General features: G+C 47.3%; 1 protein-coding gene across 1 annotated transcript; it reads left to right on the top strand.

Annotated features, from left to right (window-relative positions):
- The first annotated feature begins 1,119 nt into the window (after nucleotides 1-1,119).
- LOC120391215 (maestro heat-like repeat-containing protein family member 2A) lies at nucleotides 1,120-25,182 on the top strand. The gene is made up of 6 exons (XM_039514687.1): nucleotides 1,120-1,242; nucleotides 7,669-7,811; nucleotides 11,363-11,485; nucleotides 12,351-12,513; nucleotides 24,135-24,267; nucleotides 25,176-25,182. The coding sequence occupies exons 2-6, from the start codon at nucleotides 7,704-7,706 to the stop codon at nucleotides 25,180-25,182; spliced, it is 534 nt and encodes a 177-aa protein (XP_039370621.1). The 5' UTR covers nucleotides 1,120-1,242; nucleotides 7,669-7,703.
- The last annotated feature ends 708 nt before the right edge of the window (nucleotides 25,183-25,890 follow it).

Here is a 25,890-nt window from a genome sequence, read left to right as displayed (position 1 = left end):
CTCTTAGCTAATGTCTGCAGCCTGGACAAGAGCTGGCTCTTGGCTTGTCAGCCTCACACTCGGTGCCTAGGAAATCACTTAGGAGTCCTGCACTTAGGACAGAAGAATCCCATGCACTGCTACTGGCTGGGGACTGACTGGTTAAGCAGCAGTTCTGCAGAAAAGGACCTAGGGGTTACAGTGGACGAGAAGCTGGATATGAGTCAGCAGTGTGCCCTTGTTGCTTGGCTAGCTCCCAGTCCCAAAAGAAAGGGGAAGGGTCGATGGGAAATCAGGACCCTGAGACTGACAGTCCCCAGGGGCAATGGGGAGAGGCCAGTGCTCCAGGTCAGCCTGATTGACAAGGCAGGGCAGGCTAATGAGGGTGTCAGGAGGCCAGGGGGGTCCTTTCCATGTGAGCTGAAATTGCCTGGAACAGAGTGGGGCTGAGCTAAGGAGAGAGCAGGAGCCTGAGCCTGAGCTGAGCTGGGGAGCAGAGCTGCACCGGCCAGCGCCAGAGAGAACCAGAGAAGCAACCCAGGGAGCAGATCCATGCTGGGAGCAAGGCCACAGAAGCAGTCCAAGGAGCAGGCCTGTGCTGGGAGCAGAGCTGCAGCAACCAGAGCCAGAGGGGCCAGAAAAGCAGCCCAGGGAGCTGGAGGCAGAGCATCAGTGCTGGGGCTGGAGCTGGAGCAGTGTGAGGAGTGAGGGGGAACCTGGGCAGCAGGCGCAGCGCAGGGAGATGCCCCCAGCCAAGAGGCCTTGCAGACCAGACTTGGAGGGGGATCATAACCCTGATGGGGGGACTGACCCTGGGAAGAAGGATCCTGCCACCTAGAGCCAGAGGGCGTGTGGCCACTGCCAGAGCAAGCGTCCGATCCACAGCATCCCTGCAGCACAGCCAGGGATTGGGCAGGAGACCTGGGAGGGTGAGGCACAGACTGTGAACTGCCCTCACATTCCCTAAATATGTAGCATTGTATTAGTTATATGCTGGTACCTGGTCAAAGGGGGCTTTTTTGCTTGCTTTATTATCCAATTTATTTATTGTCCGTTTGTTGTGCTGTTAATATGTGTCAATTAATTACAGTTAAGGACCCTCTTGTTCTATGTCTGTACAGGTCCTAGCGCAATGGGATCCTGGTCTGTGACTGGGACTATGAGGCAGTGCTGCAATACAAATAATCACATGCTGATCTACAGAAATACTTTTGTACCATGGCCATCCCCACTGGCTTAAGAGATTAGTCACTGAAAATGGAAGTATGTGAACTTGACATCTGCAGTTTAACTCAGTCCCCTTGTCTCCTGCACTGAGTGTTCTTTCTGCTCAATACACACTCAACGGTAGCATATCCACATAATAGGGTTATGAAGATGGGTCTATGGGAGGGTTTGACTTCCTCTACCATGGGCTGCTATTGCAGGAAGGAAGTTTGCTGGGAAGAGATGGGGTCTGTCTGACCAAGAAGGAGAAGAACATCTTCATGCGCTGACTCACCAACCTTATGAGAAGAGCTTAAAACTAAGTTCAGAGGGGCAGGTGAAAAGAGCCACCAGGTAAAAAAAGTGACCTTAATAGAGGACTAGATGTTTGGAGAGAAGTAGATGTGGAAAATTGAAGTAGAATTATAGGAGAAACAAGAGGGAAATCGATGGGGGCATCTGCTTAAAATCTTAGATGTCTATAGGTTGGATATTAGGAAAAACTTTTTCACTCAGAGAGTGGTGAAGCACTGGAATGGGTTACCTAGGGAGGTGGTGGAATCTCCTTCCTTAGAGGTTTTTAAGGTCAGGCTTGACAAAGCCCTGGCTGTGATGATTTAGTTGGGAATTGGTCCTGCTTTGAGCAGGGGGTTGGACTAGATGACCTCCTGAGGTCCCTTCCAACCCTGATATTCTATGATTCTATGAGGAGTAATAATAATGGGGAATAAACAGTAAGAACTGGGAGTTTAGTACATAAGTCATAACTGAGCTTAACTGGCATCACAGATACCTGATGGGCTAAATCTCATGACAGGAATATTGATATAGAGGGCTATAGCTTGGTCAGGAAGGACAGGCAGGAAAAAAAGAGAGGAAGTATTGCATTGTATACCTGTTCTGAGGTCCAGAAGGAGGTGAGAAGCAGACCAGTTGAAAGTCTCTGAGTAAAGATAAAAGAGGGAAAAACAGCAGTGATGTCCTGGTAGGGGTCTATTACAGACCACCAAATCAGGAAGAGGAGGGAGATGAGGCATTTCTAGAACAAATAACAGAAATATCCAAAACACAAATCCTGATAATAATGGGGGACTTTCCCTACCCAGACATCTGTTGAAAAAGGAATAAGGCAAAAAAATTATCCAGTAAGTTCCTGGAATGTACCAGGGACAATGCTTTGTTTCAGGAAATGGAGGTAGTAACCCGAGGGACACCATTTTAGCCTTACTTCTGACCAACAGGGAGGAGCAGGTTGTGAATGGGAGGGTGGAAGGTGATTTGGGTGAAAGTGATCATGAATGATAGATTTTATGATTCTAAGGAAAGGAAGGAGTGAGAATGATAGAAGGACTAGAAAAAACAGACTTTCACAGTCTCAGAGAATTGGTAGGTAGCCACCCATAAGGAAAATATCTAAGGCATAAAGGAGTTCAGGGAAGCTGGCAGTTTCTCAAAAAGACAATATTAAAGGCACAACTGACAATGCAAAGGAAAGATAGGAAGAATAGTAAGAGGGCAATATGGCTCCATCAGAAGTTTTTTAATAACCTGAAAATCAAAAAGAAATCCTACTAAATGTGGAAACATGGTCGAATTATTAAGGAGGAGTACGAAAGAATAGCATTGATGTGTAAGGACAAAATCAGAAAGGGTGAGGCACAAAATCAGTTATATATAGCAAGGGACAAATGTAATTGGAATTCTTTTTCCATATGGTTTACTGCAAAGAGTGTCATCACTCTGAAAGTTTTAAAGGCAACATAACTTCCAAAATCAAGAGTTGGCTCTACATATGGCCCTACATATGACACCACACTGTATTAAACACAGTAAAAATGAATTTAGTTGATTTGTTTGGCAGGACATGGAAATTAAGTATAAATTTCAGTTCATTGTAAAACAATATACAGTCAATATTTGTACTATAGTTCAATAAGGTTTCATCAAGCTTTTTGATCAACCAAATTAAAAAGCAAAGGAAACCAACCACACTCAAGGGTCACTGTGCATTCTCCAAGGCAGTTTCTTCTCTTTCTTTGGTGCTTTTATTTTATATAAATTCAACCAGAAGCAGATTTTCAGATAAAACCAATATTGGAAAGTGTGGCAAACTGAGAGAGGGACCAAACCAAAATTCAAAATGATGTAGAAAATGAGAAATTCTACACTGGAGCAAATGAAGCCACCTATTGGACTGCTTACATGTATGGGCCCAGATATTGAAATGTATTTAGGTTCCTAAAAGCTACTGATTTCAGTGTGAGTTAGGAGCCTAAATACCTTTGAGGATCTTGTCCATGTAATTACAGCACATACCTTGTCAGCAGCAGATTATATGGTATGCTACAGTCACATCGATGTCATAATAGCGCATAAAAGAGGCTGATAAAGGAGGTGCTGTTGTCATCATGAACAGGTCTGACTACCAAAAGGAGGCCGCCAGACAACTCTCCAATACTAAATTTTACAGACTACTTCCCTCAGATCCCACTGAGGAATACACTAAGAAACTGCACCATCTACTCACGATGCTCCCTACACTAACACCAGAACTAATCAACATACCCTTAGAGCCCTGACCAGGGTTATTCTATCTACTACCCAAGATCCACAAACCCGGAAATCCTGGACGCCCCATCATCTCGGGCATTGGAACTCTCACTGAAGGACTGTCTGGATATGTAGACTCTCTACTCAGACCCTATGCTACCAGCACTCCCAGCTATCTCCGTGACACCACTGATTTCCTGAGAAAACTACAATGCATTGGTGACCTTCCAGAAAACACCATCCTGGCCACCATGGATGTAGAGGCTCTCTACACAAACATCCCACACACTGATGGAATACAAGCTGTCAGGAACAGTATCCCTGATGATGCCACAGCACAACTGGTTGCTGAGCTCTGTGGCTTTATCCTCAGACACAACTATTTCAAATTTGCTGACAATATATATCTCCAGATCAGTGGCACCGCTATGGGCACCCGTATGGCCCCACAATATGCCAATATTTTTATGGCCGACCTAGAACAACGCTTCTTTAGCTCCCGTCCACTCACGCCCCTTCTCTACCTACGCTACATCGATGACATCTTCATCATCTGGACCCATGGGAAGGAGACTCTGGAAAAATTCCACCACGATTTCAACAGCTTCCACCCCTCCATCAACCTCAGCCTGGACCAATCTACACGGGAGGTCCACTTCCTCGACACCACGGTTCAAATAAGTGATGGTCACATCAACACCACCCTATACCGAAAACCTACCGACCGCTATGCCTACCTTCATGCCTCCAGCTTCCATCCCGGACACACCACAAGATCCATTGTCTACAGCCAAGCACTGAGGTACAACCGTATCTGCTCCAACCCCGCAGACAGAGACCAACACCTAGAAAATCTCCACCAAGCATTCTCAAGACTACAGTACCCACACGAGGAAATAAGGAAACAGATCAACAGAGCCAGACGTGTACCCAGAAGCCTCCTACTGGAAGACAAACCCAAGAAAGAAACCAACAGGACTCCACTGGCCATCACATACAGTCCCCAGCTAAAACCCCTACAACGCATCATCAGGGATCTACAACCCATCCTGGACAATGATCCCACACTTTCACAGGCCTTGGGTGGCAGACCAGTCCTCGCCCACAGACAACCTGCCAACCTGAAACATATTCTCACCAGCAACTGCACACCGCACCATAGTAACTCTAGCTCAGGAACCAATCCATGCAACAAACCTTGCCCACATATCTACACCAGCAACACCATCACAGGACCAAACCAGATCAGCCACAACATCACCGGTTCATTCACCTGCACACCCACCAATGTAATGTACGCCATCATATGCCAGCAATGCCCCTCTGCTATGTACATCGGCCAAACTGGACAGTCTCTAAGGAAAAGGATAAATGGACACAAATCATACATTAGGAATGGCAATATACAAAAACCTGTAGGAGAACACTTCAACCTCCCTGGCCACACAATAGCAGATCTTAAGGTGGCCATCCTACAGCAAAAAAACTTTAGGACCAGACTTCAAAGAGAAACTGCTGAGCTCCAGTTCATCTGCAAATTTGACACCATCAGCTCAGGACTAAACAAAGACTGTGAATGGCTTGCCAATTACAGAACCAGTTTCTCCTCCCTTGGTTTTCACACTTCAACTGCTAGAACAGGGCCTCATCCTCCCTGATTGATCTAACCTCGTTATCTCTAGCTTGCTTCTTGCTTGCTTATATATACCTGCCCCAGGAAATTTCCACCACTTGCATCCGAAGAAGTGGGTATTCACCCACGAAAGCTCATGCTGCAAAACGTCTGTTAGTCTATAAGGTGCCACAGGATTCTTTGCTGCTTTTACAGAACCAGACTAACACGGCTACCCCTCTGATACATAATAGTGCTTGCATAATCTGAACTGGCTATCCTGGACATGACAGACTGAGAGGTCAGCTGCCTATCAGTACAGGAGCTCTTTGGAGGAAGGACTAGAAGAAGTGTTGAGGAAAGATTAAAATATGAATACATTTGTGACTGAGCAGGAGGTAACCGAGAGAGGTAAGGGTCAGCACTGTATTTTCTATATCCAGTCTATATTCACACACACATTCAGAAAGCCTAGGCATACAGATAGATTAGTTGTAATGTTCTCCATTTGTATGACCAGAACCTCAGCTGTTGTAAATCAGTGTCGCTCTGTTGACTTCCTTGTAGCTGTGTTGATTTACACCAGTTGAGGACTTGGCCTACAGCCTCTGGACCTGGAAACTTTCCTGAGAATCTGAGTTTCTATTGAATGTTATGGGGGAGGTCTTCCTTCTTTTGTCCCAGGTGTTTTATATTTATTGTGGGTCCTCATTTTGTTTCTTCTCCATCCATGGCACCAAGATCTAGCTGTGGAATCCTCAGAGATGGGGGAAATTAGAACAAAAAATGCAGAGGGACTTCTCTTCTGGCTGTCTAAATGAAGCTCTGCTAATATCTTAAATGCAGGATAAGAAAGCATGGGGGTCACACTTCTTAGCAACACTAGTGCTCCTAATCCCACACTGTCACTACTGCAGCTAAATGGGCAGTGTAGGTTACAGCTAGGATTCAGTTTGCATCTGGGTGTTAGAACTGAAGGATGCAATTTGCATAAAGGATGGGCAATCACCTAACCTCAAGCAGTCTTTCCTGGGAAGGAGAAATCTTGTCAGTTCCTCCTTCATGCTTTGGAATGCTGTTACCATGGAGACAGATACATATGGCATTTCAGATTTCTTGTTAAATATTAAGGCTCCTAGAGAATTTCTGCCCACAGCTAAGAGATACATGGGAGATAAAATCCTGATTTTTTTAATACATCAGCTATTTCATAGTTTCATAGAGTTTAAGGCCAGAAGGGACCATTAGATCATCTAGTTTAACAGGCCATTAAATTTCACCTAGCAACCCTACACTAAACCCCCAAACTTGTCTTGGACTAAAACATTTCAGTCTTTAGGAGACCAAACTATTTTGTGCCATAGGCAGAAGACAGGAGAGACTGAGGTTCCACCAATGCCTGAGGTCCTTGCAATGGTAGAGAATTGATTAGGTCAGATATACCCAGATGATCCTAGCAGGTGATCAGTGCCCCATCCTCCCACCCAAAAGGTCCCTGCCAATCTGAGCAGGGGGAAATTCCTTCCCACCCACAGCTCTGGAGATCAGTTGGACCCTGAGCATGTGAGTAGGATATCTAAGAAACAGATTCTCTGAACCATCTTGGAGCACTGGTCCACCCTACCAGGTGTCCCATCTCCTGCTATGGTCAATCCCTGACACTTCAGGTGAAGGTTGGAGGGAACCACCCCACCCCACTCACAGCGTACACCTAGCCAATTGTACATGGTGGAAAAATTCCTTTATGACCTCTACGGGCAACCGGATGAACTCCGTTCCATGAGTTTTCTCTGCAAGTATTTAAACTACCATAAAATAAAATTCAAGGCTTTCTTCAAAAGAGGGGACCTCAAGTTAGACTTCTAAATTCATACTGAGCTCTAAAAAAGTGGTCTGATTTTCAAGAGATACTGAGCCCCCAAAAGTTCCCAGCATAGCCAATAGGACATCTGAATGCTCAGGATTTTTGAAAATGAGGCACTGACTAAGCAAAACTCTTTAGCATGTGCTTAACTTTAGGTCTATTTGTTGGCTTAGAGTTAAGCATGTGATTAGGATGCTGAATCAGGACGTAGGGGCCTTAATATGGATTTAGAAGCTTAAGTTTAGGCACCCAGTTTTGAAAATTTGGGCCATAAATTATTATTCTGTATGCTATCAAAACTCATCAATTGATAGTAAAGAGAGAAAGGAAGATTATTTTACGTGGGGATCTACTTGAAAGGAGCAAATTTTCTTCATTATTGGATAGTGAATTAAAGAGGCCAGCACCAATTTCTACTATCAGTTGTAACCAGCCAAATCCTTTTATTTAATTTCAGGTGTTTATAATGAGGTTGTTTCCCTCCTGGCACATATGGCTGACCAAGATAAGGACAAAATTGCCCTCAGGATTGCGGCTATAGTTGAGACCAAGCTGGCTAGTGTTGTGAGAGTTCTGCTGGAGAAACTGCAACAGGATGAGGTAGGGCCGTTGCATGAAATTACATCCGCTTTCCATGTGTCCACACCAAATTCTGCCTGACTTCATGGGGGAATGCATGGGGGTAATTCAGTATAGAACTTGGCCTGGCGCACCAAAGCATAATCAGTATTCACCCTTCTATCCTCAGGCATGAACTCATCATGCAAAATGCTGTTATTACAGATCAGGATGATATAATGCTCTATAAAAAGAGCATTGTCCTTTTACACACAGTGGAGTACATGGGTTGTATATAGTAAAAGTACACTATAGGACTAGCAATAATCTCTTTTAATAATACTGTGCCCTTCTTTAGCATCTTCATCCAAAAATCTCAAAGCACTTACCTAATACTAATGAATTAAGACTCACAGCACCCTTGTGAGAATGGTAAGCATGATCCCCATTTACAGATGATTTGTGTCACAGGGAATTAAGTTACTTGCTCAACACCACTTAGCAAGTTAGTAAAAGAATGTGAATAAAACCCAAGTGAACTGACTCCCTGCTCTTATTCCTAGCCAACACTCCTTTCTTATGATGACATATTATTGAGATTATAGCACTGAAGGGACCTTATCTTTATATTTTCTACTGGGGGAATTCTGCAACAAAAAAAAATAAAAATGATGTACACAGTATTTTAACATTTCTGCAACTATACAATATAATTGCACCAGTTCAAATTATTTTTGATTATTTATTTCAAAATCCCAGTCAGCAAGTATGTCTGTAACAATACAGACAACAAAAAGAATTCAGGAAATGTTTTTTGACAAATAGATTCCTTACTATGCATATTAATACAGAACTCTGAGTAACAATTCATTTCAACTCACTACAGAGCCATATTTCTGTCACCTCTCAGCTGCAGTGCAGAGGCTTGGTGGAGTCAGGGGTAATGGAGGAGCTGAGGGAGGGGGAAGTAAATTGCTGGGAAGGAGCCTGGGTGTGAACTTGGAGGGTTGCTGGGTATGGATGGGAAAGGTATGGAACAGTTTTTTTGGGAGGGGCGGGGAGGAATTGTTAGGGAGCTCCCCCCATGCAGACCCTGGCTGACCCCTAACCTCTCCCATTCAGGAAGGCACATCTGCCCCTGTCTCCATGTGTTCCTGCACTCCCATAGGTCCTTGCACTCCTTGTCCACATGTGTCCCTCCACCCCCACTCAGACACCCACTCCCCCCATTCCCCCATCCCCATGTGTCCCGGTACCCTCTTCCCCATACCCATGTGTCTCTGTGCCTCCATCCAACCACTCCCTGTCCCTGTGTAGCTCTGCACCTACCCCCCCATCACTATGTGGCTCTGAACCTCCCTCCCCCCTGTAACCCTGGGTCTCTACTGCCATTCAGCCCCTGCCCCGGTCTGCTGTCCCCCACTAGCCCTTATGAGCAGAACCAAACTGCTTGTTTTGGCCTCCTAGTACTTTAATTATTTCAATTACTCAATTAATTATGAATCTCTTTTGGTTTTAAAGAATAAAATTGTTGCATAATCCAGAGCTACTTGAAGTACATAGAGCTTATGTATTCATAAATTATCAGTGACAATTTTCAATTAAACAAATCCTCCTGACATTTAAAAATGAATGGAAGGAGCTTCTCCCCAGTGGAGCTGTGTGTTCTGGTTGCAGTTTGCAGAAGCCTCCTTTTCAAGCAGCACCCCTGGAATGTTTAGCTAATCGAGAGATCTGATTGGCTCTGAACATTCCAAAGGGCTTTATGACCTTGGCATGCAGGTCACCTAGATTTAGAGACTCACAGGAGGCAGAGATGGAAAAGACCTATTGGCTCATCCACTCCATTTCCCTGCTAACGCAGGATCACTCCCAGCGGCCATTTCCCACTGGTTTGGCCAAACTAATTTTAAAAGCCCCTAATGACTGAGCTTCCACTGTTTTCCTAGGAAGACTATGTCATAACTTTATAGATCTGTCTCACAGGTGGGGCATTTTTCCTATTATTAAAGTCTAAATCATATGTCTTTTTTTAGTTTAATCCCATTACTCCTACTTTTACCTAAATGTATTATACTAAAAAATTCCTCTCCCTCCTTGGTGTTTACACCCTTCAGACAGGTGGATGGTATTATCATGTCTCCCTCACAGTCATCCTTTGGCCGCATCTGCCATAGACAGCTCTTTCAGTCTGTCTTCAGAAGTAGAGGTCTGCTCGGGCCTAATTTTGCAGACCAACCTGAACGGGCCCCAAGCCCACTCACCTCACCCTGAGAGGGTTGAATCATTTTCCAGTCTGATCCCAACCCTTCCCCCAAAACCGGATACTGCCACCGCATCCTGCTCCTGGGGCCGGCGCAGCGGCAATAATGTGCAGCAATGTCTTGATCCTCTGACACTGCCCCCTGCTGTGCCGCTCCCATGGGCTAAAGGAGGAGAGCCGACCTGACCTGAGCCCAAGAGAGTCAGTTGTTTTCTCATCCAACCTGAGCCTGATGCCTGTAGTCAGGTCCCATAGGATTTGGGTCAGGTTGCAGGGCTCTATTCAGAAGTCAATTCTGCCATCCCTGTGCATTCTTTTTTGTTCTCCCATGAATTACTTCCAATTTGTTGATCTCTCTGGGAATGTGGTGCTAGAAAATGCAATAATCCAGATGCAGTCACACCTTAGATGAACAGAGAGGAATTGTTTGTTGTTTTCCTGCTTTGTGCCATGAACCCTGTGTGGAAAAGACCCAACCCACATGGCTCTTTGTGGTAGCCATCACCCCTTGCATATACATGTTGACTTTGTTTTTCACTGTCACCCCCCAAGGCACTTATCGCTTCCTACTTTTCTCTCTCCCATTATATCTGTTACTTCTACCTCCTTTCCAGATGTGCTTGTTTGCAGTTTTCTGAAAGGAAACTTGTTCTCTGCTCAGGTTTTTAATTTCTCTCTCTTCCTCTTTATTTTTAATCTGTCCCAGCTGATACGATCATCTGTGAATTTCTACACTGATGGGCCTCAAAAAAGACACCTTTGAGTGTGCGACTGTCAATGTAGATCTAACTGTTGAGCTAATTTCCCCTAGGAGCTGTTGAGGACTTACTGCAGGAGTTGGGTATTTTGTAATTACACATTTACCAATTCTGTCTGGAGTAGATAGAGCAAGGGCAAGGGGCTCATTTTTATTGTTTGTTTTCAATAAATGAAACTCGGTAGGGGGGCAGTGTGGCTCTGTGCTGTGTGCTCTGTGCTCTCCAAGGAGATTAAAATATGTCAATTGTTCGGCTGCTTCTGAAGTGCTGCTAATCCGGTGATTGTGGAGGGCATGGCATGTTTTACACCAGTTAAGACAATGGATTAGTTGTGTGAGCATGCTGGCTGTGGAATCAGTGTGGCCTAGTGGATAGGATTCTGTATAATGACTCAAGAGACTTGGATTCTCTTCCTGGCCATGGACCTGCTCTGTTATGATAAGACTTGGGCTAGTCATTTCATGTTTGGATTGGAAGCTCTTTAGGGCAGGGGCTTATTTGTCAAATTACTGTGTGGTCATCAAGAAAAGCTTTTCCCGATTGTTTGTTCTCTTTTCTGTTTTGGCCCCCAGCAACACAAAGTAGACATTTATTGCATCCTTGAGAAGGTATTACAGCAGGACACCGGGGACCTAGAGAGAGGGCTACTGAACAAAATAATAGCCCTAGCCTCAAACCACATGAGGGAGACTCAGGTAAGTTAGTTCTCCTGAGCTACTAATCAAAGGATCCAAACTTTAACTCATTAAAACTCTCTTTTTTGGGGGGTAAACTATATACTGAAATGAAAATGTATTCTTCTGCTAGAGGCCCACACCTTCCTCCAGACCAAAGCCCAGTTCCTAGATAGCACTTGTGCACATGCATAAGATGGGAAAACTCACATGCGAAAGTTACACATGTGCTTAAGTGCTTTGCAGGATCAGGTCCTGAGACACATGATATCAGACACAGAGACAGGCCTATGGTTTCTTAATGAGCACGTCTTTCCCAAAGTCTACTAGGGATTTCATGATTGATACTGACCTTATGTGGAAGGCGCTCTGATACTATAGGGATAAGTGGCAGTATAAAGCCCTAAGACAGACAGAATCTGAGCTATCTCCAAAAGCAGCAGCATTGGATTTAGAATCTAGTTTGGCAGCAGGAAAACCCATGGAAAAATCTCTCTCTTGTTCCAAAGGAAGTCAGCCTCCTTTTGGGGGACAGTTTATTCCAGGAAGGCTCTCTGAATATCTTTGAAGCGGCCCAGTCTGTGTCTTACTACCTCCTCAGGGAAGGGCAGGGCAAAATATCATGTGACTCTGGTGATCAGTCATCCACCACAAGTAGCTAATAGTGAATAGTCTAACTAAGCAGCTTGCAAGCAACTCAAAGGCTGAAAATTGTTTAGCCAAATGACTCAATGAATATTTATGACTAATGACTCTCTCCACAGAAAGTTGGGTGGGTTCATTCGGAACTTATGCACATAAATAAGGACTTGACTCATATAAACAACTCTGGCTAGTGCAACCGGCTTCAGTCACTTCAGTCTTTCTCTATTTTTTTTTTTTTTAGGAAGCAACAAATGAAGTAAAAGTGGCAGCTAGCAACATGTTAGTGACTCTGGCAAGATGCTATTTCGATGATGTCATGTATGAGCTGCACTGTTATCTGAAACCACCGAAGCTGCCTGACGAGTTTATTTTAATTACGTTGGGCAACCTGTCATCAGCCTATGGTATGGTAACTTCCATCTTTTGTTTCAAAGTTATCGTCTTTCATTTAAGGACAGGATTACTCTCTCTACCTAAAAATGTTGCAGCTAAAGAGAGCTCTGCTTGAGTGTGTGCGTGTGTGGAGAGACAAAGGATTCACTGCTCTTGCTAGTTCTGGCTTCCAGATCATGAGCTGTCCAGACGGAGGTGCAAGCTCTAACTTCTGCCCCCAACTGAAGTTCCTTAAGGATGGGAATGAGTGGAAGATTAGATCTAGTGGAGCTCTTCTCCACCCCACTTCCCATCCGGCCCCAGTGCTCTCTCCCCTTACGCTGGGAGTGAGTTGGGCATCGGGCACAGCTGTGCACTGGTGCAGGATTCCTCTCTTCAGGGTGAATCCCCCACTGGCTTTCAATGGCTCCTTTAAAGCCAGTCTGCTCTACTTATGCAGTGCAAACTGGCCCAGGAGCCCATAGCATCCTGCCCCACAATGTTTCTAAGGCCTGGTCTACACTAGGACTTTAATTTGAATTTAGCAGCGTTAATTCGAATTAACCGTGCACCCGTCCACACCAGGAAGTCATTTAATTTGACCTAGAGGGCTCTTTAGTTCGAATTTGGTACTCCACCCCGACGAGGGGAGTAGCGCTAAATTCGACATGGCTATGTCGAATTAGGCTAGGTGTGGATGCAAATCGAACTTAGTAGCTCCGGGAGCTATCCCACAGTACACCACTCTGTTGACGCTCTGGAGAGCAGTCCGAGCTTGGATGCTCTGACCAGCCACACAAGAGAAGTCCCGGGAAAATTTGAATTCCTTTTCCTGTCTGGACAGTTAGAATCTCATTTCGTGGTTGGACATCGGGGCAAGCTCAGCAGCACCGGCAGCGATGCAGAGCTCTCCAGCAGAGGAGTTCATGTAATCTCTGAATAGAAAGAGGGACCCAGCATAGACTGACCGGGAACTCTTGGATCTGATCGGTGTGTGGGGCGATGAGTCTGTGCTTTCGGAGCTGCGCTCCAAAAAACGGAATGCAAAGACCTATGAGAAGGTCTCCAAAGCCATGAGAGACAGAGGATACAGCCGGGATTCAACGCAGCGCCGCGTGAAAATCAAGGACCCCAGACAAGGCTACCAAAAAATCAAAGCGGCAAACGGACGCTATGGAGCCTGCCACCACTGCCCCACCAGTGACCATGGACTCTGACGATGGGACAGTGTAGACGGCCAGTTCCTCAGCGATGTTCGCCGACGAGGAAGATGAGGAAGCGTTTGTGGAGGACGAGGCAGGCGACAGCGCTTACAACGCTGGTTTCCCCGACAGCCAGGATCTCTTCATCACCGTCACGGAGATCCCCTACCAACCGTCCCCGGCCGTTAACACGGACCCTGAATCAGGGGAAGGAGCAGTCGGTAAGTGCTTTAACCATGTAAACTTTTATTCTTAATATAACAGGAATCTGAAGTATGTGAAAAGGAGGTCTCTCTATATATGGGGATAGAACAGAAATCCTCCTGGGAGATCTCCACGAAGCTCTCCTGGAGGTAATCGAAAAGCCTCCGCAGGAGGTTCCTGGGGAGAGCTGCCTTATTGGGTGCTCCGTGGTAGCACACTTTTCCGCGCCAGGCTTTCATGAGGTACTCAGGGAGCATTGCCTCCCCAAGCACGGCTGCATAGGGCCCTGGTTTGTGCTGGCTTTCACGCAGCATGCGCTCTCTATCTCCTTCAGTGACCGTCCTTCAGGGTGATCTCGCTCGGAGACTCCTGCATCTAATTAGGGGAATTACTGTAATGTTACGCCTGGTCCAAAGTATTTTTCAAAAAACTCCGGACAGACGGCATAGCACAGACTCAGCACGCTGCTGCGTGACGAGCGTAACGGAAAGCCAAAGAATCAAATGGACGCTCATGGAGGGAGGGGGGACTGAGGACGCAAGGTATCCCACAGTTCCTGCCGTCTCCGAAAAGCATTTGCATTCTTGGCTGAGATCCAAATGCTTCTAGGGTAAAACACAGTGTCCGCGGTGGGTCAGGGCATAGCTTGGCAATTTACGCACACCCCCCAGAAGTGAAAGGGAAAACAATCCTCTGTTGACGCTTTTACATGTCACCGTATCTTTACTGAATGCTGAAGATAGACGGGATGCTGCAGCACTGAACACCGACATCCTCACTCCCCCCCCCGCCATGGGTGGCTGATGGTGCAATATGACTTATATCCATCGTCATCATCAGCCTATTGGCACATGGGGCAGTGCAAAAGGACTGGTAACCATGCGTACTAGCATCCGTGAGGTCGATCAAGGGCGCCTGGCCCTAATTTTTCCTGGTAGATGGTGCAGTATGGCTGGTAACCATCGTCATCATAGCAACAGGGGGCTGAGCTTCATGTGTAAAGAAAAGATTCAATTGCCCCTGGACTAGCAGCAGGATGCTGCGCTCCTCTCCTCCACACTCCTTAATGTCCTATCTGGACTATCATAGCAACTGGAGGCTGCCTTCTACTCATTTCTCACTAACAAGTCACTGTGTCTTATTCCTGCATTCTTTATTACTTCATCACACAAGTGGGGAGACAATGCTATGGTAGCCCAGGAAGGCTGGGGAAGAATGGAATGAACAGGTGGGGTTGTTGCAGGAGCACCCCCTGTGAATAGCATACAGCTCATAATCTATGCAGGATCTGACACAGAGCAGCTGTGCTCTCTGGTTCTCTGATACAGTGGTTCTCTAGTACACTTGAGAACACAAACAGGATTGGGTCCCATATGGTTACAGAACTGCAGTAAAGTGGAACAATTTTCACCTTGTTTGATTGAAGGATATCTGGATGCATATTATAAGACTGTCCTACATAAATGAGGAAAAGTTGAGGTGCCTTTATTATTCTTTTGTTCCACTCTTTGTTTCTATGGGGAATTTGCCAATGCAATATCACTGTCTTCCTTTTAAACAACCAAACAAAAGGCAATGGCTATTGAAAATAGCAATTCCAGTCCTAATAACCGCTGGGAAGCATTTCTTGCTCAATTTTATCCTAGTTTTTCTACAGCAAGTTACAGTGGATCAGTATACTTGATTTGGGAGAAAAGAAGTAGCAACTGCCCAAACTAAGCTTGAGCACTCCTGAATTTTGAGGTGTTCAAATCTGGAAGGCAGGTGCTGGGGTGGGGGTGGAGGGGGGGCTGTGGGCTCCGGGGGGGAGCACGGCAGCATGTATGCAGCAGCGTGTCTGGCGCGGCACAGAGCCAGACAAGCTGGTCTGAGTGGCACGGTAAGGGGGCTGGAGGGGTTGGAGAAGGGGTAAGGGGTTTGGGGGCAGTCAAGGGATAGGGAGAAGGGGGGGTTAGATGGGTCAGGGGTTCGGGGGGGCCATCAGGGGACAGGCAGCGGTTGGATAGGCATGGGAGTCCCAGGGGTTTGTCAGGGGACAGGTAGGGGGTGAGGTCCTAGGGGGGAAGTTGGGGAGGGGTCTCTGGAGGGGTCAGTTGGGGACAAGGAGAAGGGAGGTTTAGGTGGGGACTGGGGTCCCAAGGGGCAGTGAGGGGCAGGGGTCCTGGGATGGGGCAATCAGGCGACAAGGACCAGCGGCACTTAGATAGGGGTGGGGTCCAGGGGGCAGTTAGAGGCAGGGTCCCGGCAGGGGTGATCAGGGACAGGAGCGGGGTTTGGATGGGTTGGGGTTTCTGTGGGGGCAGTCGGAGGAGTGGATGGTGGCGGGGGAAGCTTCCTCCCGTGGAGGGTCGTGTTTTTTGAATGTTAAAGTCTGGTCTCCCTACTATTCACAGCATGCTGCCACATGAGGTCCCGCTCCTTCCTTCCCAGTTGGTAGTGGCCAAGGGAATGCTGGGAAATGTAGTTCTTTCCCTGCTCCAGGGCTGGCTCTATAGGCAGGGAGCTAACCAAGGAACTACAGCTCCCAGAGCCCCCTGTTGGTTCTCAGCTTCCCTGCTGCCCCGGCAAATGGGCTGCCCCAAGCAGGTGCTTGCTTTGCTGGTGCCTAGAGCCACCCCTGCTTGTTCTTGACAAATCCATCTTGGTTCTTACTTATCACCTATTATCCTCTAGCTTTTAATAAATTGGTAGATTAATCATTTTTTCCAGTATCTTTTTGGGTATTGAAGTTAGCCTGTCCCATCTTTACTTCCCTGAGAACCTTTTTTTTTTGAAGTTTGTCCTTGTTATGAACCTCACCCACCCTCCATGAGTTCTGGAAGATTATCGCTAATGGTTCAGAGATTGCTTCAGCTAGTTTCTTAAGTACTCTAGGGTGAATTTCATCCGGCCCTGCAGAGTTGCATAGATCTCACTTAGTAAATATTCTGTATCTATTATTTCCTATTCTGGCCAGTGTTCCTTCCCTCTCATTAAAATTAACCAGTGTGAAGTATCTGTTCACAACTAACCTTTTAAATCCTGCATTCAGTAAAACTGAAGAGGTGCCCATACTGAGTGGCTGGTTGCTAACATAATGGTCAAAGATGTCAGTGTCCTGGGGTTGTTAATGTGTCTTGCTTTAAGCAGTCATCTAAGGTGGTGCAGCTGTAATGCCGAAGTCACATTCTGAGCAGTAGCTCTTCTTAACAGAAACAAACCAAAGAACAGATCTTCATCCAGCTCACAGTGTGGCTCCCTATGCATGAGTTGGTGCTATCCAAGTCTCAGCTGTGACCTTAGCTCTTGTCTGCAGCTGTCGTCTTGGAGACGCAGACAGAACATCAGTCCCGTTCCAGGTGGTGCCGTAGTAACAGGGTTAACACAGGAAGAAGATGGAAGAGGCGGCTAATGACTATCCGTGCTTGATGGTGTCAGAGAGCGGGATGTGGGTGGTCAGGTCTAGTGGTCAGAGCAGGACCTGCAGCCAAGAACCAGAGCTGTGGGTCAGAGCCAGGAGCCAAATGCCAGCGCCAAGGGTCAGAGCCAGGGGCAGGAGCCAGAAGTCGGAACCCAGGGTCAGAATCGGGGTCGGAGCCGAAGCTGGAGATGAGGAATCAGAGCTGAGGGTCAAAACCAGGTTACCTGGAGAGAGACAAGGCAGGAGCTGGGCTGGACCAAGGCCGGAGCTACCATAGCTGTGGGAAGAAGCTTTGAGCAGCTACTGAACTGCTGCTGCTGGGCTTAAGAGCCTCTCTACTGACCCTTCCCACCAATCAGGCAGCTTGGTACAGGCTACCTGAGCTTGTTAGGTTGCCTGGAGACTGGCTCTGCTGCAGGCCCTGATTCCCGACAGATGGTCCTTGTTGATGATCCCATATGGCAGGTGCTTCAAGAGAGGGACTCCTCAGGTCTTGGGGCTCTCCAGTCCTCCCATCCTCGTGTCCATGAGCTCAAGGTGAAGAGAGACAAAGAAATACATGCAAGCTCCTCTTCCTAGGATGACTCTCATGTGTGGGTCTTACCAGGTCCCCTTTTCTTGTGCCCCCTCCTAGAGGAACAGCTCTGGTCCAATCAGTGTCACAAACGTGCTTCTTCCAAATAGATCAACCTTCCACTGAGGAAAAACACTACACACAAAAGTGGGTTTTGCCCATATAAAGTCAATTTCTGCTCAGTGACCTCCTCTTTCTCAGGTGTTTCCTGGTGGATACCCCTGTCCTGTCTGGATTGTGGTGAGCAGTGTGGTGTGGTTCACCTGCCTTATTTCTTCCTCTGTCTGCTTTAGAACAACACATTCCCTGTGACTAAAGAATTTTTTTCCTCTCCTGTTTGCCATTGCCCAGTGGAGTCTATCATAGAATCCCCCTGGGTAAGAACATAGGGACGGATGGGAGAGAGATCCTGGAGGCCAAATTTAGGCTCCATGGTAACATTTTTTGAAACACTTCCAGTTCCACACATATGGCCAGTTAGACAGGCAGAAATGCAGGGTCTCAATGCATGGATGAGCCGATGGCTTAGGGATAAGGGGGTAAGATTTATTTGGAACTGCGGAACCTTTTGGGAAAGGGGGAGTCTATTCAGGCAGGATGGGCTCCACCTAAACCAAAATGGAACCACATTGCTGGCACTTAAAATTAAAGAAGTCATAAAGCAGTTTTTAAACTAAGGGCTGAGGGAAAGCCAACATGGACCTAGGGGTTACGGTGGCTGAAAAGCTGAATATGAGTCAACAGTGTGCCCTTGTTGCCAAGAAGGCTAATGGCATTTTGGGTTGTATAAGTAGGGGCATTTCCAGCAGCTCGAAGGATGTGATCATTCCCCTTTATTCAGCACTGGTGAGGCCTCATTTGGAGTACTGTGTCCAGTTTGGGGCCCCACACTACAAGAAGGATATGAATAAATTGGAGAGAGTCCAGCGGAGGGCAACAAAAATGATTAGGGGGCTGGAGCACATGACTTATGAGGAGAGGCTGATGGAACTGAGATTGTTTAGCCTACAGAAGAGAAGAATGAGGGGGGATTTGATAGCTGCTTTCAACTACCTGAAAGGGGGTTCCAAAGAGGATGGATCTAGACTGTTCTCAGTGGTAGAAGATGACAGAACAAGGAGTAATGGTCTCAAGTTGCAGAGGGGGAGGTTTGGGTTGGACATTAGGAAAAACTTTTTCACTAGTAGGGTGGTGAAGAAATGGAATGAGTTACCTAGGGAGGTGGTGGAATCTCATTCCTTAGAGGTTTTTAAGGTCAGGCTTGACAAAGCCCTGGCTGGGATGATTTAGTTAGGTTTAGTCCTGCTTTGAGCAGGGGGTTGGACTAGATACCTCCTGAGGTCCCTTCCAACTCTGAGATTCTATGATTCTATGATTCTATTCTATGTGTGGAGGAGCATGTGGTTTGGACAGAGACATCCCTTAGGGGCGGATCTATTAATGGAGATTCTCTATGTCCTAGTAAGGAGGTGGCTAAGGAGAGGATGGAAGATGATAAAATACAGGTAGGCTCTGATGAGAAACAGTCAAATAAAAAAGAGTCCCATTCAATTACATCATGTAATGGCAGAGAGCTAAAAAGTGACAAGTTTTTAAAGTGCTCATATACCAATGCTAGAAGTCTAAACAATAAGATAGGTGAACTAGAGTATGTTGTATTACATGAGGGTATGGATATAATAGGCATCACAGTAACTTGGTGGAATGAGGATAATCAACGCTACACAGTAATACCAAGTTACAAAATATATCGGAAGGACAGAACAGGAAATGCTGGTGAGGGAGTGGCAATAGAAAGCGTTAAGTCAAATGAAGTAAAAATCTTAAATGAACCAAACTGTCTGATGGAATCTCTATGGATAGTAATTCCATGCGCAAATAATAATATAGCAGTAGGGATATACAACCGACCACCTGACCAGGATGGTGATAGTGACTGTGAAATGCTCAGGGAGATTAGAGCGTCTATAACAATCAAAAAGTCAGTAATAATGGGGGATTTCAACTAGCCCCATATTGACTGGGCACATGTCACCTCAGGATGGGATGCAGAGATAAAGTTTCTTGACACCTTAAATGACTGCTTCTTGGAGCAGCTAGTCCTGGAACCCACAAGAGAAGAGGCAATTCTTGATTTAGTCCTAAGTGGAGCACAGGATCTGGTCCAAGAGGTGAACATAGCTGAACCCCTGGTAACAGCGACCATAGTATAATTAAATTTAACATCTCCGGGTGGGGGGGACGCCAAAGCAGCCCACCACAGGAGCATTTAATTTCAGCTAGGGAACTACACAAAAATTAGGAAGTTAGTTAAAGAGAAATTAAAAGGTACAGTGCTGAAATTGGAATCACTACAAGCTGCATGGAAACTTTTTAAAGACACTTGAATAGAGGCTCAATTTAAATGCACACCTCAAATTAAAAAATATACTAAGAGAACCAAAAAAGTACCACCATGGCTAACAAGAAAGTGAAAGAAGCAGTGAGAGGCAAAAAGGGCTCCTATAAAAGGTGGAAGTTTTGGCGAGTGGGGTGCAGGGGAGGGAAAGGGCAAAGGCAGGTTAAAGGAGCATTTGTTGGACTTTCACACGCAAGGAGAAACTGAGGCAAAGGACACTGCCCAGTATATTCTGGGGTAGGAGTTTTCTCATGGTTAAGGCTACAATTATGTCATGGAGGTCACGGACATGAAGCCTTTCCTCCAATTAGCTCTGTCCCCCAATAATCCCCACCCCACAACTGACCAGGGGGCAAGGAGATCCCTAGCCTGATGGGGGAGGAAGGCCATGGAGCGCCCCCCCCCGCCACATGTGCACTGGACCCTACCTGGAGAGGCTCTGATGCCCAGGCCTGCGGGGCTTGGCCATGATGCTGATCTTCTTGATGCCATGGAAGGGGGCAGCATGGGGCACAGTGGTGTGGGCAGGGAAGGCCGTCTCCACCACCATGCATCTCTGGCTCCCCTATCTTCAAAGCCCAGAGGCTGGTGTAGGACTCCTTGGTCTCCAGGCTCTATACCGCTAGGGCCCATGGGCCACATTCATGGCTGTGCTGGCAGCAATCTCCGGCTTCTGCTGCACCTGGATCACCATGACCAGGAGTGGGGTGGGTCAGAGATGGGAGGTGACTGTTCTACTCTACTCAGCGCAGGAGAACCGTGTCCAGGTTTGGGTGCTGCACTTCAAGAAGTGGTGGTGGGAGAGGCTGGCCGCCCTGAGTGTGCACCTGTGGATTCAGCAAAGAATCCTGTGGCACCTTATAGACTAACAGACGTTTTGCAGCATGAGCTTTCGTGGGTGAATACCCACTTCTTCGGATGCACCTGTGGATTGGTTGGGATTGTAGTCGGGGCAGGGAGCCTCTCCTGTTACTTGCCCAAGCGCAGCCACGCTTCAATTTTTTGCAGAGCAAGCCTGAGTATGTCTCCTTGAGCTAGAAGTTTCCCCTAGGCATACACTACATTGGTGTAACGTGCAATTTCCTCTGCTCCCTCCAGTGCTCACGTTGCACCAACTGAGCCTCAATCCAGATTCTCTGAAACACCCTGAGATTTACTGAGCCAGATTCCTGGGGCTGGCTGAGATGGGCTCATCTGAGATGGGCTCAGTATGAGACTAGAGCGTGGAGGGGTCCCAGATGGCTTTTCACCACTTTCACAGCTACTGAATCCTAGGGAATAACTATGGATCAGTCTGGTTAAATCTATTTCTGAGGTGTTCACCCATATATGCTGAGCTAATATATTACATGATCAATAGGTATGATTCAAATCACCTATATTAATATGGATAGTATGTGCTTAACACGTTAGGATATAGATATTCAAGCCTGTCTGCAAAGGCCTATACTTTAAGAATTTAGGTGTATTCGTCTCACTTAGCTACTTACAGAGGTAAAAAAGAAAGACAATGATTTTGATTCTATCTGTGTAAGGGCCTTCTCTCACTGGGACAGTCTGAGGCCCTGTTTAGTCATATGGAAATAAGGCAATCGGGGGCTGTTAGGAAGGTGATCCGATCCATCACCTCCAGAGAAAGGGAAGAGCCTAGAAGATATGAAAGAAAATTTAGTTTGATAGTTTTCTGCCTGGAAAGAACTTGCTTCTTAATAGACACAGCTGGGAAACCCTTCCGTCTGTATAGATGTAGTTGTGAAATCCTCGCTTCTGTATTGATTTGTATGTTTATTTGCATGGTCTCTGTCTGGTTCTGTGATTGTTTCTGTCTGCTGTATAATTAATTTGGCTGGGTGTAAACTAATTAAAGTGGTGGGATATAATTGGTTAGCTAATCATGTTACAGTATGTTAGGATTGGTTAGGTAAATTTTAGTAGAATGATTGTTTAAGGTATAGCTGTGAATATCACTATATAAATTAGGGGCAAACAGGAAGTAAGTTGGGATTCGAAAATAAGGAAAAGGAACTTGAATTTAAGCTTGCTGGAAGTTCACCCTGATAAACGTTGAATTGTTTGCACCTTTGGACTTTGGGTATTGTTGCTCTCTGTTCATGTGAGAAGGACCAGGGAAGTGGTAGAGTGAAGGAATAAACCCTCTAACAACACATATAACATTCCATTCTATATACACCTCTAGCAGTTACATGGCCTGGAATGGTGGCCTGTATCTTCCTATAGTTGTATTCACCTATGCTAAGTATCCCATAACACCTTGCATTAGCCAGGACAACTGTCGGGATCAGCACATGGGAGTGTTCTACTGTAGTAACAGGCGGGGAGTTACTCTCATTGGAATGTCCCAAAGATAAGGACAATATATACGGGACAAGCCTAGGAGGTGCATCACGCTCTTGGTACCTGGAATTCCTGAGTCCAGAACAAAGAGCTAAGGGGTGCCATGTGGTACCAGGAAAAACAAGGTCAGAATAGCCTCACAGGATGCATACAGTACCTCTTTCCTTGTAAACAGGTTGGGTATAAAAAGGACAGCTTTAGGGATCTGACTCTGGACACCAGCTTCTTTGTAAGGTGAATTCAGCACTACTGCAGGAGGGTGCTGAGAATAGCCCCAGGGCTGGGGTACTACGGCCACGCCCCAGGCCACCCCTACAACAGGCTGGCGGGCAGTGGGTGGGTGAGAAGGGCCCACCACACCCGGCTCCAGGCTGGCTGGGGAGGCCCCTGCACAGGATGGGGGATTGTCAGAGACCATTACGCTGCCAGAGTGGCCCAGCAGGGGTCTCCCGTGTAGCTGTGAATCCTGACCTTTGACTGTTTAATACCAGTGACTTACCCGGGTCCTGCCTGGGTCCTGGGACTCCGGATGCTAAGTGCTTTGAGGTCGAGTACAGGTGGGTGCACTGGCTGCATGGCGGGGGTCCTGGAGGAGCTGCTGCCATAGACCCCGCTGAGTGCCTACCAGACAGCAAACAAACTAGATTTAAAGGACCCAGCACCTACTCCCTGCACTCCCCTGGGCAGAGCCCACCCACCCTTCTCCTAGTGCTCCATGGGAGGGGAGGGGCTTGGTGTATCCTCGGCACGGGAGGGAGACCCGCTCGGGCTGGGGTCTGTAACTTGCTGAGCATGGCGTCCCCTTCTGGTGACTCAGCTCCCAGTTCCACTGCACCCCCTTTCTTCTCTTCCACCATTGCAGCGCCTTGGAGTCACGGCTGCCCTGCACCTCGGCTCGCCCAGCCAGGTCACAAAATGTGATCCCCCATCTTCTCCCAGGAGCCTTTCAAAGCTGTGACCTCCCTCTCCTATGCCTCGGTGCTAGCAGCAAAAACCCTTCCTCCTGTCCTAGCCCTTCACCTCGGGTGCCTCAGCACCCTCGCCCAGGCCCCCCACCCCACTGGGCCGCCCGCAACCTCGGCTGTGGGAGAAGCTTTCTCCCACCTGTCCCCTCTCGAGTATGTGAGCTTTCCTTCAGCCGCCAGCACCCCCGCACGCAGCCCAGGTCACTTCCTCTTTGTAGCTTAACTGGCTTTGGTATGCGTGCTCCCTGCTCCCTGCAACCCCGCCTCTCAGGGCTGGTGCAGAGTAGGGGATCGTGAGGGGGCCTGGTCTGGATAAGATTTGGTCCCCAGTCCTGGGATGGGGAGAGAGGTTGTGCTGAAGGGGATTGGGCACTGCACATAGCAGTAAAGAAAGCTGAGAGGTTAGAATGGAGTTGGGGGTTAGATGAGCAGACAGATTGACCGCACTGCACTTTTCACTCAGCAATGGGTGGGGTGTTCTCCATTGTTATTCACCCCCAGTGAGCCCCCTGCCCTGCTGTGTGTGACCTCCCAACCTGCATTATCCCTCCCCAGACATCGACGAGTGCCGCCAGAACCCAGATATCTGCAGCCCCAAGATCCTGTGTATCAACACCAAATGGGAGCTACTGGTGGAGTGCTGGGCTGGCTACTATCCTCTCCAATGGGAACACGACCCTGTTCCAAGGTGAGTCCTGCTGCAGGGGGCACATGGAGGGGACATCTGGGGGCTGAGCAGAGTCTGAGGCCGCACAGGCAGAGGTTCTGGCCCGAGGGAAGGCAGGGAGCTGAGAACTGGTCTGGGATGCCAGGCCAGCCCCCGCCCCCAATGGATGGGGTCCTCTGGATCTCAACCCCAGCTGGGAGGCTCATCCTCGAAGACACTTTCTCACCTCCCTCCAGCCCAGCCTCTCTGTCTGTCCACTGGGGTGTCTCCGGTTGTTTCAGAGCCACAGCCACCAGCGTGCCTTATGTCTGGCTTTGGGGGAGTGGAGGGATTTCCTCCCTCCCTCCATTCAGGGAAGGTGATGCTTGAGTTAGCAGAATGACTGTACCCAATTAAGTGAGGAATGTGGGTGAAGCCAAGCAGAAGAGCTCAATATGCCTGTACCACCAAGGGCAAGGAGTACTGGGCAACAAAATTGAGGAACTAGAGCTACTGCTGCAGGAAGTGAAAAAAACCAGACACTGCAGGGATAACAGAAACCTGGTGGAATAGGCATGGCTGAGTCCAGGGACAGCGGGTATGTGCTGTCCAGGAAAGACAGGAACAAAAGTGCAAAGAAGAAAACCCTTGAGCCATCAGTTTACCCATAAACAAATCTAATGTTCTTTCCTTGAACCTATTGTATTTGCTCTACAAACCCCTACCTATGCCCAAGTAAGGGTAAGCTCCTCTGGACCCAAAACTTCTGCATCAAAGTTCCAATTAGATCTCCATCTCCTGACTGATCGTGCTCTGTAGGGCTCTGCCTGTCTCCAGCACTCAGTGGACCCTGAGCTACCACCATCACCTGGGAAACCCCGACTCAGTTCAAGCCTCATGGAGTGGGTGGAGATCCATCTCGCTCTCTGTTTTCTTTCCTAAATTCTCAGGTATTAACCCTTTAAAATGTAAACTGTTATATATGTTTAGCCCTCCTTGTGTGGTTATCACTATGATTCAATAAATAAAGCTTTATGGTTCAGCTGGCTGCTTTCCTCTCTCTCTGAATTTTATTTCTTTTTGTGTTTTAGCTTCCCATTTACTCTTCCCTTTGCAGCAACGCTTCTTGTACCTTAAGCTAAAGATCATCCTGTAGTGCCCCAAAATACTGTGGGGGGTTTGCTCATCACAAGTGGGTTACTACCAGCAATACAATCTGTAATGTGAATGTGTGATAGGAATGTGTTAAACTTGGGGAACATGGGAGGGGAGCACGCTGAAAGTGCTGCTCAACCCAGCTTCTTGAGACCAGGAGCACATAAGGGTACCAGCTTGAAAGTGCTCCTTAACCCAGCTCATCGAGTACAGGAACACATGAGGGGATCAGCTGGAGAGTGCTGATTGACCTGGTCCTCTCAGACTTGCTCTGCTAGTGTGTGTGTGCACATGGTCATCTAGTTCTAGGGCTGGAGGAACCCAGCCCTGGGGAACCTAGGTCCTGCAGGCGAGCTCCCTTGGGAGGGGACTTGCAGAAGGAAGGAGTAGAGCTCTAATGTGAGACTTTCACAGCACGTTAACAGAATTACAGAACCCCCTCCCCCAGAAGAGTAACCCTGATAAATGAGCTACCCCCACAGTAACGGGCACTTCTGGGCACAGCCTGCA

This window comes from Mauremys reevesii, linkage group 25, assembly GCF_016161935.1.
Source record: "Mauremys reevesii isolate NIE-2019 linkage group 25, ASM1616193v1, whole genome shotgun sequence".
Lineage (NCBI taxonomy): Eukaryota > Metazoa > Chordata > Testudines > Geoemydidae > Mauremys > Mauremys reevesii.
The sequence above is the reverse complement of the archived record's forward strand: the minus strand, read 5'-3'. Positions and strand labels throughout refer to the sequence as shown.